We start from the raw sequence: 11,801 nt of genomic DNA, 5'->3' as shown, positions 1-11,801 counted from the left end.
TATGGAAAAAATTTCAAATTTTATATATTTTTTTATCTAAATTAAAAAATCATACATTTATTTACCAAATTTTAAAAAATTATATTGTTTTGCAATAACCGGAGAAAACCTACAATTTTTTTAAACCTCCACACAGATGCGTTTTGCTTTTATTCATTAAGGCAAACATGTTGAGATAAAATAGACATTTTATAAATGATTATAATTTTGGAGCGAATGTAGAAGTCACTGAGAGGCAAAAGCTAGGGAAGTCAATAGAACCCGAAATCCGAAAAATTAAGGGTTTGGGCCTAATAATATAGGCTCGGTAAATAAATGGGCGGGCCGGCCCGGTCTGAAAAAAGTTAGGGTCGAATCGAATCGAGTCTGGTCGAAAACTCGTCCGACCCGTCCATTCAGCCCGAAAAAATATTATATTATTATATTTTTACTTTCATTTGAGATTTAATACCACACAACATTATATAAAAACTTTTATTTGTATGTTTTATATATATATATATATATATATTTATATTTCAAAGCAATTTGATTAATATATATCAAACTTGTTAAGGTTGTTATTGCAGGTAGATCTGAGAAGATTCTAAAGCTGATTTTGTGGAAGAGATAAAGATGGAATCTTGGAGATAAAGTTTGGCCAACAACCTTGGAGAAAAAGATAGAATCAAATCAACAAACAATTGAAGCTGAAGAGAAAGCTATATAAGAACGACAAAGAGGAAGAGATGAGGTACCGAGCTTAAAAGATTATCATTCAGAGAGTACAAGAGTTTTTGGTCTTTACGTTTTTATTTCTGGTGAGTGAGATTGTTCTGAGGTGGAGTTCTCAACAGTAATCTGAACAAACTCAGAACGTGAGAGTGGGTATTCACACGGATTGTGTGTTGAATCAGTAGATTTCGTGTCATAGAAGGGCTAACACTTAGGGGGAGTGTGGTACGTCTGGGTTTTACTGCAACTATCTCTATGTTGTAGTAGTCAGATTTTCTTGAATGAAAAGAACTGATTTTGAGTTATATCTGAGTGCGTTAGTAATTTCAAAACTTATATTATATATATATATATATATTTTTATATTTTAATTTTTTTTAATTATAATTGATATAGACGAAAATTTGCTATTGTTTTTTTTAAATTATTAAATTATTATTATTATTATTATTATTATATATTAATATTTATTTTTTATTAAATAGAAAAAATCCGAAATCCGGTTCGAATCCGCCCGAAGCCCTATAGAGCCGGGATCTGGACCACCGATTATAGACCCAAAAAATAAATGAACAGACCGATCCGGCCCGAAAAAATCTAAGACCGAACTAAGCCTGACCCGAACCCGGTCCGGCCCACCCATTTTACACCAAGGTACCGATGTCGCGCTTCTCCTTTAACAAACCAATTGTCAAACCTTTTCAGTTTTCCATTTCTTTTATACAGATGGAATTACATTAACTCCACATCTCTATATAAACATTTCAACAATATATATATATATATCAATCACCGAGGGCCTGAGAGCTCGATGGCCTCAACCACAAGAGACGAGTCTTGAATATACTCGGAGTACATCACCGGTGGCGATGACGACGGCTCACACCACGACCGCGACCGCAGACGCATCAACATTTGCTCAGCGTTTCGATTCTGCGACTGCGACTGCGAAGCTTCCCACCTCTCGGCCAAGCCGTCGCCTTCCAACATCTTCAGGACTTCCGACATCTTCGGACGGTGTAAGGGATTGAACTGAGTGCAGAGGAGTGCAACTTGAACTATCTCTTCCAGCTCCACCCTGTCGAACTTTCCCTTCAGATCTTTGTCCACTATCTGGTTCAGCTTCCCTTCTTGATGCAGCTTCTTCACCTGTGCCAAATCGGGAAAACCCAGTTTAGAATTATATCAACTCTCCATATTCATCCAAACCCGAATACCCTTTTGATTAACACTGCCAAGATTCTCGAGAAACTGCGAGAAAGACAGCAGATTTCAGGTCCCAAGATCAGGTAGACCAAGAATCCAAGAACCCTTTGTGATACTCTCGACAAGATTCTCGAGAAATCGAGGAAAAGATCCAAAAAGATTCCAACTTTTGGGATTCATCGGACAGAAAAACAAAAGATAAAGAGTTATCAGAAAGAGTGGGTGAGAGAGGGTACCCAGTCAAGCATTACGCCTTTCTGGTGGGAGGAGCGGCCGAAATCGAGAGCCTTTTGGCCGGTGATGAGCTCGAGGAGCAATATCCCGAACCCGAAAACATCGGTCTTTTCGGAGGACTGACCCGTGGACAAATACTCCGGGGCAATGTGGCCGACGGTGCCACGGACCACGGTTGTAACATGGGAGTCCCTGTGGTCAAGAAGCTTTGCTAAACCGAAATCTCCTACTATTGCCTCGAAATCTTCATCCAGTAAAATGTTTGCCGCTTTTACGTCTCGGTGTATGATCTTCGGGTCACACTGCTCGTGAAGATAAACCAGTCCCCTCGCTGTCCCCAATGCAATTTTTTTCCTCCTCGGCCAATCTAACGCTGGCTCACCCCGAATATGATCTTTTATACCGATTAAAAACCCAAAGATTTTTTTAGTACGAGAAGATTCAGACAATAGATGGAACTTTTCATGCAAGTTTTGGACTGAGAAAGTGTGTACCTTTCAAGCGGGAGGCAACACTTCCATTAGGCATGTAAGGGTAGACGAGAATCCGTTCGTTCTCAGTGCTACAAAACCCGCGAAGCCTGAGAAGATTTCGGTGAACAGCCAAACTTATGGTCTCCACTTCTGTCTGAAACTGGATCTCTCCACCAGCTATGTTACAGTCTTTGAGTCGTTTCACCGCCACCAACGTTGCATCGTTCAAGTGCCCTTTGTACACAACTCCATATCCACCTCTCCCGAGGATGTTCTTCGCATTAAAATGGTCGGTTGCCGCTCTAAGCTCTTTGAATGTATATCTCTTCAAGTGACCCAAGCTTACCTCAGGATCATATTGCTCTGTAATGTATGTCACAAAAGAGGGGAACAGTTACTCTCGGAGTTTCGTTCTAAGGAAAAAAAAAATCCATGAACTTGTTTATTAGGTTAACCCGCAAATGGAAACATCGCCTAGGTTCATAATTCTTGCAGAGAATGTTCCTAAGCAGAGGAATCACTTCGATATACTAACCATTAACGTCGAAGAAAATCTGCTTATTGTGCCGATATCTCCACCACAGAAAAATTCCAACGCTAAATATGATGAAAAATGCAGCGGCGAAGCTAGCGGCAAATGCAACGGCTACATGATGGCCACCAGAACGATTTCCCGATTCACCTAAAGACAGAACAAAAAGGTAAAGCAAAGATCTATTGGCAGGCAAAAAAAACCCCCGAAGGGAAACACGAGGCAAGCACCTGTTAGACCGTCGGGTGGAAGAGTGAGTGGCTCGGGGAAGACAGCAGAACAGTTTGCATCAGCTTTCGGGCCACAAATTAAAGGGTTTCCAACAATTCTTGGATTAAAGAAAGAGCAAACAGAAATCATTATATAGGAAAAACAGAGGATTCGGTAATAGCTCCATTTAGAAGGAGAAGCATAATAAGCTTACTTGAAAGTTCTTGCCGATACTTTGGGCAAGGCACCGCTAAGATTGTTGTACGAAATGTCCCTGCGGGAAAATTCAACTCAGAATTCAGCGTTCTTGTGTGCGAGATCATTACATAGGAAAAAACAGATAGGTTTTTTTATGCACATACACAAGACTGAGCCCTTCAATATCTGATAGCGAATCTGGGCAAGTCCCGGAAAGGCTGTTGTTGTTTAACTTCCTGAGCAGACAAAGATGCACAACACAATGATTAATGAGGCTATATAATGACGAACATATTCAAGAGATTTTCTAGCAGAACTCACAGGTAATTCAAGTTCTTGAGCTCTCCCAATGATGATGGTATTTCTCCGGTGAATAAATTGTTCGAAAGGTCGAGGGTCTGAAGCTTTTCCAACCTCCCGATCGTATCAGGTATAGGACCAGAAATGGCATTGTTTTGCAGCAACCTAAATGTACGAGCAGCCACAAAAATCTAAGTTCAGCGAGTACACTGCAGATCAAGAACAGAACCAGACAAAAGGATTTACTTACACAGATTGCAGATTGGTGAGGTTACCGATCCTCGGAGACAATGTCCCAGACAAGCTCTGACTGGGAAGTCCTCTGTTTTCATGGGTTGAACCAATGAGCAGAAACATTTCTACATTTTCTACTTAAAAAAAAGAACTGTGGTTTTTTGGACAAAGGAAAAGGTTGTGAAAGACTTACAGTGAAGAAACATAGCCATAAGAACAAGTGACCATTCTCCAACTACAAGGGTCGACCGAATTCACATCCCAATTCTCCAAAACGTTGTATGGATCATTCAGCTCGCTCTTTATCGCCATCAAAGCCACCACTGCTCGTTTCAGTGACAGATATTTCAGACATTGAGAGAAAATAAAAAACCCAGAAATCTTTATAACTATGGGTTGGTATTGGCTGGTTCAGATATGGTCTGATGACCATTAAAAGCATTCATACCCAAGGGTACAATTCCATCCACAAACATTAAATCAATCAAAACCCCACACAAGCAACTTAAATTCCACAAAGAAAAACGAAACGAAACCATTCGCATGGTAATTGGCTGCCCAAAGATTTGAAGCTTCTTCTGGAAAAATTGCATCTTTTCTGCTTGTCAGCAGAAATTCAAGTTTAAAAAAGCGAAAGGAAGTAAGAAATTCGAAAGAAAAGCAAAAGGGAAAAGGGGAAGAAAAAAAACTTACCTTCATAGTTTATACCACTAGGAGAAAGTGTAGCTGCAGACACATCCAACAACAATACCAAAACCAGAAACCCTAATCTCCAGAGCACAAATCTCACACCTTCCATGGCCTTATTCTCTCTTAAAGCAAAAAGAATCAACTTTCCCTGCAAAATTCAGGACACCCACCACTTCATCTTTCTCTCTTGTGCGAAGCTTTGCTTGTCCCCCTTATCTCTCTCATGTCCTTTTCAGACACACATACTAACTGCAGCATCTCTTCCCATCAAAGGAACCCTCTCTCTCTCTCTCTCTCTCTCTCTCTCTCTCTCTGAGCTTCAAAGGGCTTAAAATGAGAATACCCAGATCGCTGGCTGGAAAGATACCCAGCTCAGGAAGAGAAATTTTTTTGGAAGGAGCATGTAGAGAATGAGTGCTGAACGAGAGGTAACAAACAAGAAAAGAGAAAATAAAGGATGATAGAATTTTCCCGAGAAACAAGCAAACAAACCCCCCAAAATGCCCTGAAAGTCTGAGACTTTCCTAGAGATCTGAGAATACCAAAGCTAACATCATCCTAATGTTAGTGCCTCTGGGTTCTATATTATTAAAATCCTTTCTTGAGTATTATCCCTACAAAATCCCATAATGGGTCTTTTATTTTCCTGGTTTTTTAAAGATCTTTTGTGTGGCTTCCTCTGATTCACACTACCATCATTATCATATTTTGCTCACTGGAACCACCAAGAAAATAAAAAATGCAAAACTACATATGAATAATATATATATATATATAATATAAAATGGAAGAGGAGGAAGAGGAGGAAGGGACCAAAGAGGCAAAATCCAAGATGGAAATGCCAAAAAATCCACACACAGATAAAGATACTGACAGAATAACAAGAAAAGAAGAGAGGCTCTGTTTTTCCCTACTTTATTTTTTTTTATTCTTCTGAATTTTTTTTTAAAAAAAAAGAGAGACACAGAAAAATACAGTGAATTTTCCTGTTTTCAAATACCGGGTTACTGGGTTTCTTGAGCTCCTTTTTCCAGACAAATCTTGCTAGAAAAGAGAAAAAAAATTCAAAAAAAAATGGCGATTTGATTGGACTGAAGGGATTGATCAGAGAGAGAGAGAAGATAGAGAGGAATCAAGAACAACAGGATGCGCCCTCTCTCTCTCTCTCTGCAATGAGGAAACACAAGAACAAACACACACAGGAAAAAAAAAAGAGTCCTTTTTGTTGTGCAGATCACGTGCTTGGATTGTCTCCGTTCTTGTTGGCTTTTTCCAGACTTCAATTATTTTCCATCCATCCTCCGTTAATTGTTTATTTAAACTTAAATTATATTACTGAATTCAGATTTACAGAGGAAAAAAAAAGTTTTACCGTTAAAGTGCGCATGATTTACTAACACGCGCCGGTATCTGAAGAGGACAACACTACCATGATCTCTCATGTAACGTATCTCTGATCTCATCATGAAGTAAAATTACATATGCATTAAAATTAATTAGTCTCATGGATAAAGTGGATTTGAAGCAGTGTATATCACAAGTTTATATAATTATGATTGTCATTTTATTTACACATTTTCACTATTTAATTTTACAGTATATTAGTTAGAATAAATTTTATGAATCTTATGATAGTTTATATAGTTAAGTGAAAAAAAATATACTTTCTTCAATATATTGCTTTTTAATAATATTACTAAGAAAAATATATGCTGTTAAATATATTAATAAAGTAGCTCATATTTTAATGATTTTTAGTAAATACCCTTTTTGTAATTTTACAAGTCTAATTTAATTTTAGGTTTGGATTTGGTTTTCAACATGGGGTTTAATTTAAGGGTGATTTTATTTCAATATATAAAAATTATTTTTAGAAAAAAAAATTCAAAGCCTGTTTTTAACAAATTTTTAATTTTTTAAGAATTATTTTACTAATCATCAATGTTTTTTGTCATCTATTATTAATCATGAGTTCCATGCTCTTTCCTTTTAACTTTTAGTTAAACGGAACATGGTTAGGTAAGTCTTGGTACTTGGTAGATTACTTCTCTAATACTCTACTCTCTAACTAATCTCTTTATTTCTCCTTAAAATGCAATTAATTCCATAAAATATTTATAGAAATACTATAAACACACGTTATGGTATCACCGCTATATAAAGAAATTCAACGAATTTTTTGGATATTTTGAAAGATATAGTTAGAACAAAAATAATTTTTGAATTATATAAAAAAAAATGTTGGCTTACAACCATTTGATTAGATCTTGTCCTCAATTTAATTAATTTAATTACAAAACATATCAATATAACATGAATTTGATGAGTTAGATATGCAATACTGAATTAATATGTTATAATAAGTAATAACTATCCATATTTATTAAGGAATAAGTTTACATAAAATTAAAGATTTTTCCCGTGAATAATTATTTATTAATTTAATTATAAAAAAAAACCTAATAGGGAATGATTTCTTGAACTTCGAACAAATGAATGACTCAACGCCCAAGGAGAAGGTAGGGTATTTTTGTCGCATTGGGAAAACTGAAATATTCTCTCGATAAAAGAATATTTATTAGTTTTAACACAAAACGATTTATTATTATTATTATAATTATTATTATTATTATTATTATTATTATTATTATTATTATTATAATTATTTATCTCATTCCTGAGTGAGATGAACGGTCATGACTCATGGCAGCGACGGTGGAATTTATTCACATTATTAGTAAAAAACGGATTTTGTTACTTTTCCTTTGTCATGATTTGTTACATTTTTTAAGATACTGTTTTCTTACTGTGTCTTATGAGATTTAATGTATTAATGATATTGAATTTAGGGAAATTCGTATAAAAAATATGAACTTTTAAAGATCTTTTATACAAATACACAAACTTCGAAATTTTTTTATCAAAATATATGATTTTTTAATATTTTTATAATGTTTATAATACGTGAATTTTTAGTGTTTTGAAATTTTTACTAAAATACACAAACTTTACATTTAATAATGTGAATTTTAGTTTTAAAATTTGTACTTTTATTTATTTATTTTTTTATAAATTTTTATCAATTATATCTTTTTAATGGAGATTCAAATCCTTTCAAATTTTACTCCAATCTTCAATATTAATAATATTAATTTTAAGAATATTTAATTAGATTTAAAATTATTTTTATTTTTAATTCATATTAAATCCAATTTTATATAATTTTATAGCAATATCATTAAATTCCAAATTATATTTAGTCGGAATATAATTTAATATTATTTGGTATAGAAATTGTGACTCCTAATTTAGATTCCGATCGCTGTAAAAGTAAAAATGATTAAGTAATTCTAATGGTACATTCTAAATTTAACAGAGTAATAATACTTTATTTACCTTCTGGATTACATTATTCCATGAAACGTTAAAGTAGAAAAATAAAAGGAAAAGAACACACGAAAATCGAAGAAAAAATCGGTGAAAAGACATAAAGCGTGAATTGCCCATTTTGTCTAATTATGAAGCGTCAAAGAACTAACAGTAATCGTTGAAAATTATAAAATAAGAGGGTAATTAAGTAAAACTAAATCAAATAATATAACTACAAAATTATTTGGATTATAATTTTTTTAGATATATATATAAAGTTAGTCTATAAAAAACAGAAAATTGTTAAAATGATTTTGAAAAAATCCCTAGAACAAACCTCTTTAATCCTTAAAATACAAACTATTTTTAAACTATATCATAAATTAAAGCCTCAGTCCAATATAAAAATAAATAGAGTTTCCAAATTAGAAAGTTAATCTATTCATCTTTTTTATTATGAACAAAGCTCCTTTTTTCTGTTTCGGACATGGAGATTTTATGCTTTTCTGTTCTTTAAAAAAAAAAAAAGAATTTGTGTTTTTTGGGAAGAGTGGGCCCATGGGGTGTCTGACTAAAGGTTTTAGGTCATGGCCACGTGGGCCCAATTTCCATCTTATGATTGGTCACCCTGTCTTTGTGGGCCTTTCGCCTCCATACCTACCGCTTTACCAAATACTCTCACAATTATATGTGTGGTGTATATAATATAATATTGAAAGTGACCGGTTCGAATGGGTTAAAACGAGTTAAGTTCGTGAGCTGACTCAGTTGCCGACTCGTTTTTTAACGAAGCAAACTAGAAACGAGTCTAACAAACTAGTTCACCACATCTCGCGAACATGATCAGCTAACTCGGCGAATCACGAGATAGCTCATGAGTTAAAACGTGTTTTTTAATTATATGTATTTATATATTTTATAGAAAAATAATATTTAATTTAATTTTTTATTGATTATATAACATCCTTTTTTTATTTATATTCAAGTTTGATATTTTACAATTTAAATTTTATATTATAAATCATTTTGTTTAGTATTTTTATAATTAAAATAAAAATATTATATTTATTTTTTAATTTGATAAGTCAAGATTTTTTCTTACTCGTTTAAAAATGAATCTAGCGAGTTGAAATCAAAACGAATCGATTTGTCACTATCTGAACCGAACCGACTCGTTTGGACATTTCTAATTATACATAATTGAAGATAGGGATAAGTGCTTCGGTATTCGATCCGACATTTATTCAGTTAAGATTATTTCATTTTATAAAAATATATATCTATTGATTATTATTTTATATTCGATTCGATTTAGTTTCGTTTTGTTTTTATTTTTTATAAAAAAATATTTTATTTTAAAAAATCGGTTTTTTGAGCAGTTTAAAAAAAATCAATTTTTTAAAAATGGTAATATTTCATAATTTTTTAGAGGGTTCAATTCGAAATGGGATCGAATTTTTTGACTCCATTCAATTCGGTTTTAAAAAATAGTACCGAAATGCCGACTGCTAATTGAAGGCATTATTAATTAGACCCTGAGCGGTCCAAGTCCAAAGAAAAAAAGCTCAAAATATTATATTAATTTATAAATACTCAATATATGTCACAACCGAAGCCGCAAATTCTTAGAACCCCCTTTCAATTTTTCCTTCGAATGATCAAGACCTCATATCATATATCTTGACATTTCAAATTTTCTTCAAATTGAAAACTGTGATTTTTTACAAAACCAAACACAGAAAATAAAAAAAGCCACGGGAGATAGAAAAGAATAAAATTTTAAAAACAAAAAAAAAGTTTATTTCGTTGTCAATTGTTAACCAATGTTGGATTCTCAAAGCTATGACACTGTAATATGATGGATAGCCTCCTTGCAAATACCTGTCATTGTTGCTTCTGGACCGTATACCTGCCCAATGCATTACGAATTTAATCCAAAACTATAACGCAATGATTGCTTCTTTGGTTGATATACCTCTATTGGTACTCCGATTTCTTGGCCCAGGGCTCTCATTTTGGCAAGACCCCTTTCATAGTTTGGCTTCTTCCATCCGGGTTTGCTGTTGCACACTGCCGTTCCAAGATGCGTGTGTTAACGTTCTCGCCTTTGGTTCTGAATGGCATTTAAACGAATACGAATATCTTACGTCGATAACGACTCTTGCGTACTGCAAAACCTCGTCTTCCTTTGGTGCTCCGCTGTATTCAGCGTAGTTTCCTAGTTCAGAAGCGTATCCTTTGGCGAAATCTCCAACCTAAACAAGAAAAAAAATTTCATATACCCTTTGGCGAAATGAAGAGAGTTTTGGCATTGACTAAGCGAATGACAAGGAGAAGCATACAGTATCGGCATAGATGACACTGGCTCCTCCCCCAGCTACCATTGTCCAAATTCTCTCTTTTGGGTTGAGAATGGTGAACTTCAATGATGCACTTGTCTGCAAGCACAACAGACATATATATATAAGAAAGGAGCCTCACAAAGGTACTGAAAAGATAATGTTGGAGAATATAAGATCTTTCGTACAAGGTGAAGGCAGATAGAACCCGTGATTCGATAATGTTAAGGCAATGATACCTTCTCATCTAGTCTGTGGATAAGGCCTTCCGTAGAACTCAGTACTCTTCCAAATGGCATAGGAAATTCGATGTCCCCCCACCTGCAAATGAGAGAATCCAATCATATCACTCGTATTCGGCATCGAGAGGATCACATCTTATGAATTTTGGGAGTGGAGCTTACTTCTTGAAGTTCTTGAAAGCGGCAGTATCGTCGAGTTCACCCCTCATATCCAGAGGATAAGGCTTTCCATCAACTAACGTGAAAGGATTCATCTCCAGGAAAGTGAAATCAAGATCTAGCGCACCACATATTAGAACAAACAAAAAGGACTTAGTTTTTTTATGAAAAAAAAATCATAGTAAACGTGCTTTGTCAAAACCAATGATCCTCAGCTAACCTTGAAATACGATCAAAACAACTTTAATAAATTCTTCAATTTCCCCCTTGAACTGCGTGTAGAAAATTTAGAATCAAACCCACAAACATATTAATATATTATGTCTGCAGTTGTAACAAATGTAATCCTTTACTCGTCTACAACATCAGTATTACCTCAAAAGGAAGGGTCGCAACGAGAGGTGCTCAAGTTTCAGGAGTTAGGAAAGCACCTGTTGGTACAAAAACAGTCTTGACCTGTAGAACACAAAGCCTCAACTAAACTTCCAGATCTAAAATGTAGTGAAATAGACAGAAGTAACTATGACCTAAATTATTGACAGATCTTCGAGGTGATCGATATGAACTCTCCAAAAGTACCTTGTCCCAGTTCTCTTCAATTTCAATCCCTCCACGCTCTGAAAAGCTTATGTTGTTTCCAAGACGTTCCGAGACAATATTAAGGTAAAACTCCTCGTTGTGCGGAACAAATGGTTCAGCTATGAACGTCGTTATGGATCCTTTGCATCCACTCATGATCTCTACCTGCAGATGATAGGAGCTGACACTCAAGAACAAAAAAAAATGGTTTCTTGAAGGTACGACTGAGGTGCAAACGAAAAATGTTACCTCTTTCCCCAGACGCTGTTTCACAAAAGTGGAAACTTCAGCAAAGTCCAAATCCAAAGCAACCAAACCGCTC

At 34.8% G+C, this 11,801-nt stretch overlaps 1 protein-coding gene and 1 pseudogene across 1 annotated transcript; both read right to left on the bottom strand.

Annotated features, from left to right (window-relative positions):
• Positions 1 to 1,369: 1,369 nt before the first annotated feature.
• Positions 1,370 to 5,559, bottom strand: LOC104809579 (protein NSP-INTERACTING KINASE 3). The gene is made up of 11 exons (XM_010535608.2): positions 4,795 to 5,559; positions 4,295 to 4,424; positions 4,118 to 4,189; positions 3,889 to 4,032; positions 3,732 to 3,803; positions 3,584 to 3,643; positions 3,390 to 3,487; positions 3,163 to 3,309; positions 2,649 to 2,990; positions 2,157 to 2,548; positions 1,370 to 1,863 (listed from the first exon to the last, which is right to left on the bottom strand). Exons 1-11 carry the CDS (start codon positions 4,898 to 4,900, stop codon positions 1,504 to 1,506), a joined length of 1,923 nt encoding a protein of 640 aa, XP_010533910.1. The 5' UTR covers positions 4,901 to 5,559; the 3' UTR covers positions 1,370 to 1,503.
• Positions 5,560 to 9,935: 4,376 nt separating this feature from the next.
• LOC104809578 overlaps positions 9,936 to 11,801 on the bottom strand; it is a 2,797-nt pseudogene continuing 931 nt past the window's right edge.

This window comes from Tarenaya hassleriana, unplaced genomic scaffold (genome assembly GCF_000463585.1).
Source record: "Tarenaya hassleriana unplaced genomic scaffold, ASM46358v1 Cleome16, whole genome shotgun sequence".
Classification (NCBI taxonomy): domain Eukaryota; kingdom Viridiplantae; phylum Streptophyta; class Magnoliopsida; order Brassicales; family Cleomaceae; genus Tarenaya; species Tarenaya hassleriana.
Note: the sequence above shows the minus strand (reverse complement) of the source record. Positions and strands in the feature narration are given on the sequence as shown.

Bases quoted from the DNA above. Each gene is read 5' to 3' on its own strand.
- LOC104809579 (XM_010535608.2), bottom strand. From the start codon at position 4,900: ATGGAAGGTGTGAGATTTGTGCTCTGGAGATTAGGGTTTCTGGTTTTG. The intron at 4,425-4,794 runs GTAAGTTTTTTT...TGAAACGAGCAG, and splicing joins TAGTGGTATAAACTATGAAG to TGGTGGCTTTGATGGCGATA. The intron at 3,804-3,888 runs GTGAGTTCTGCT...TTGTCTGCTCAG, and splicing joins CTCAAGAACTTGAATTACCT to GAAGTTAAACAACAACAGCC.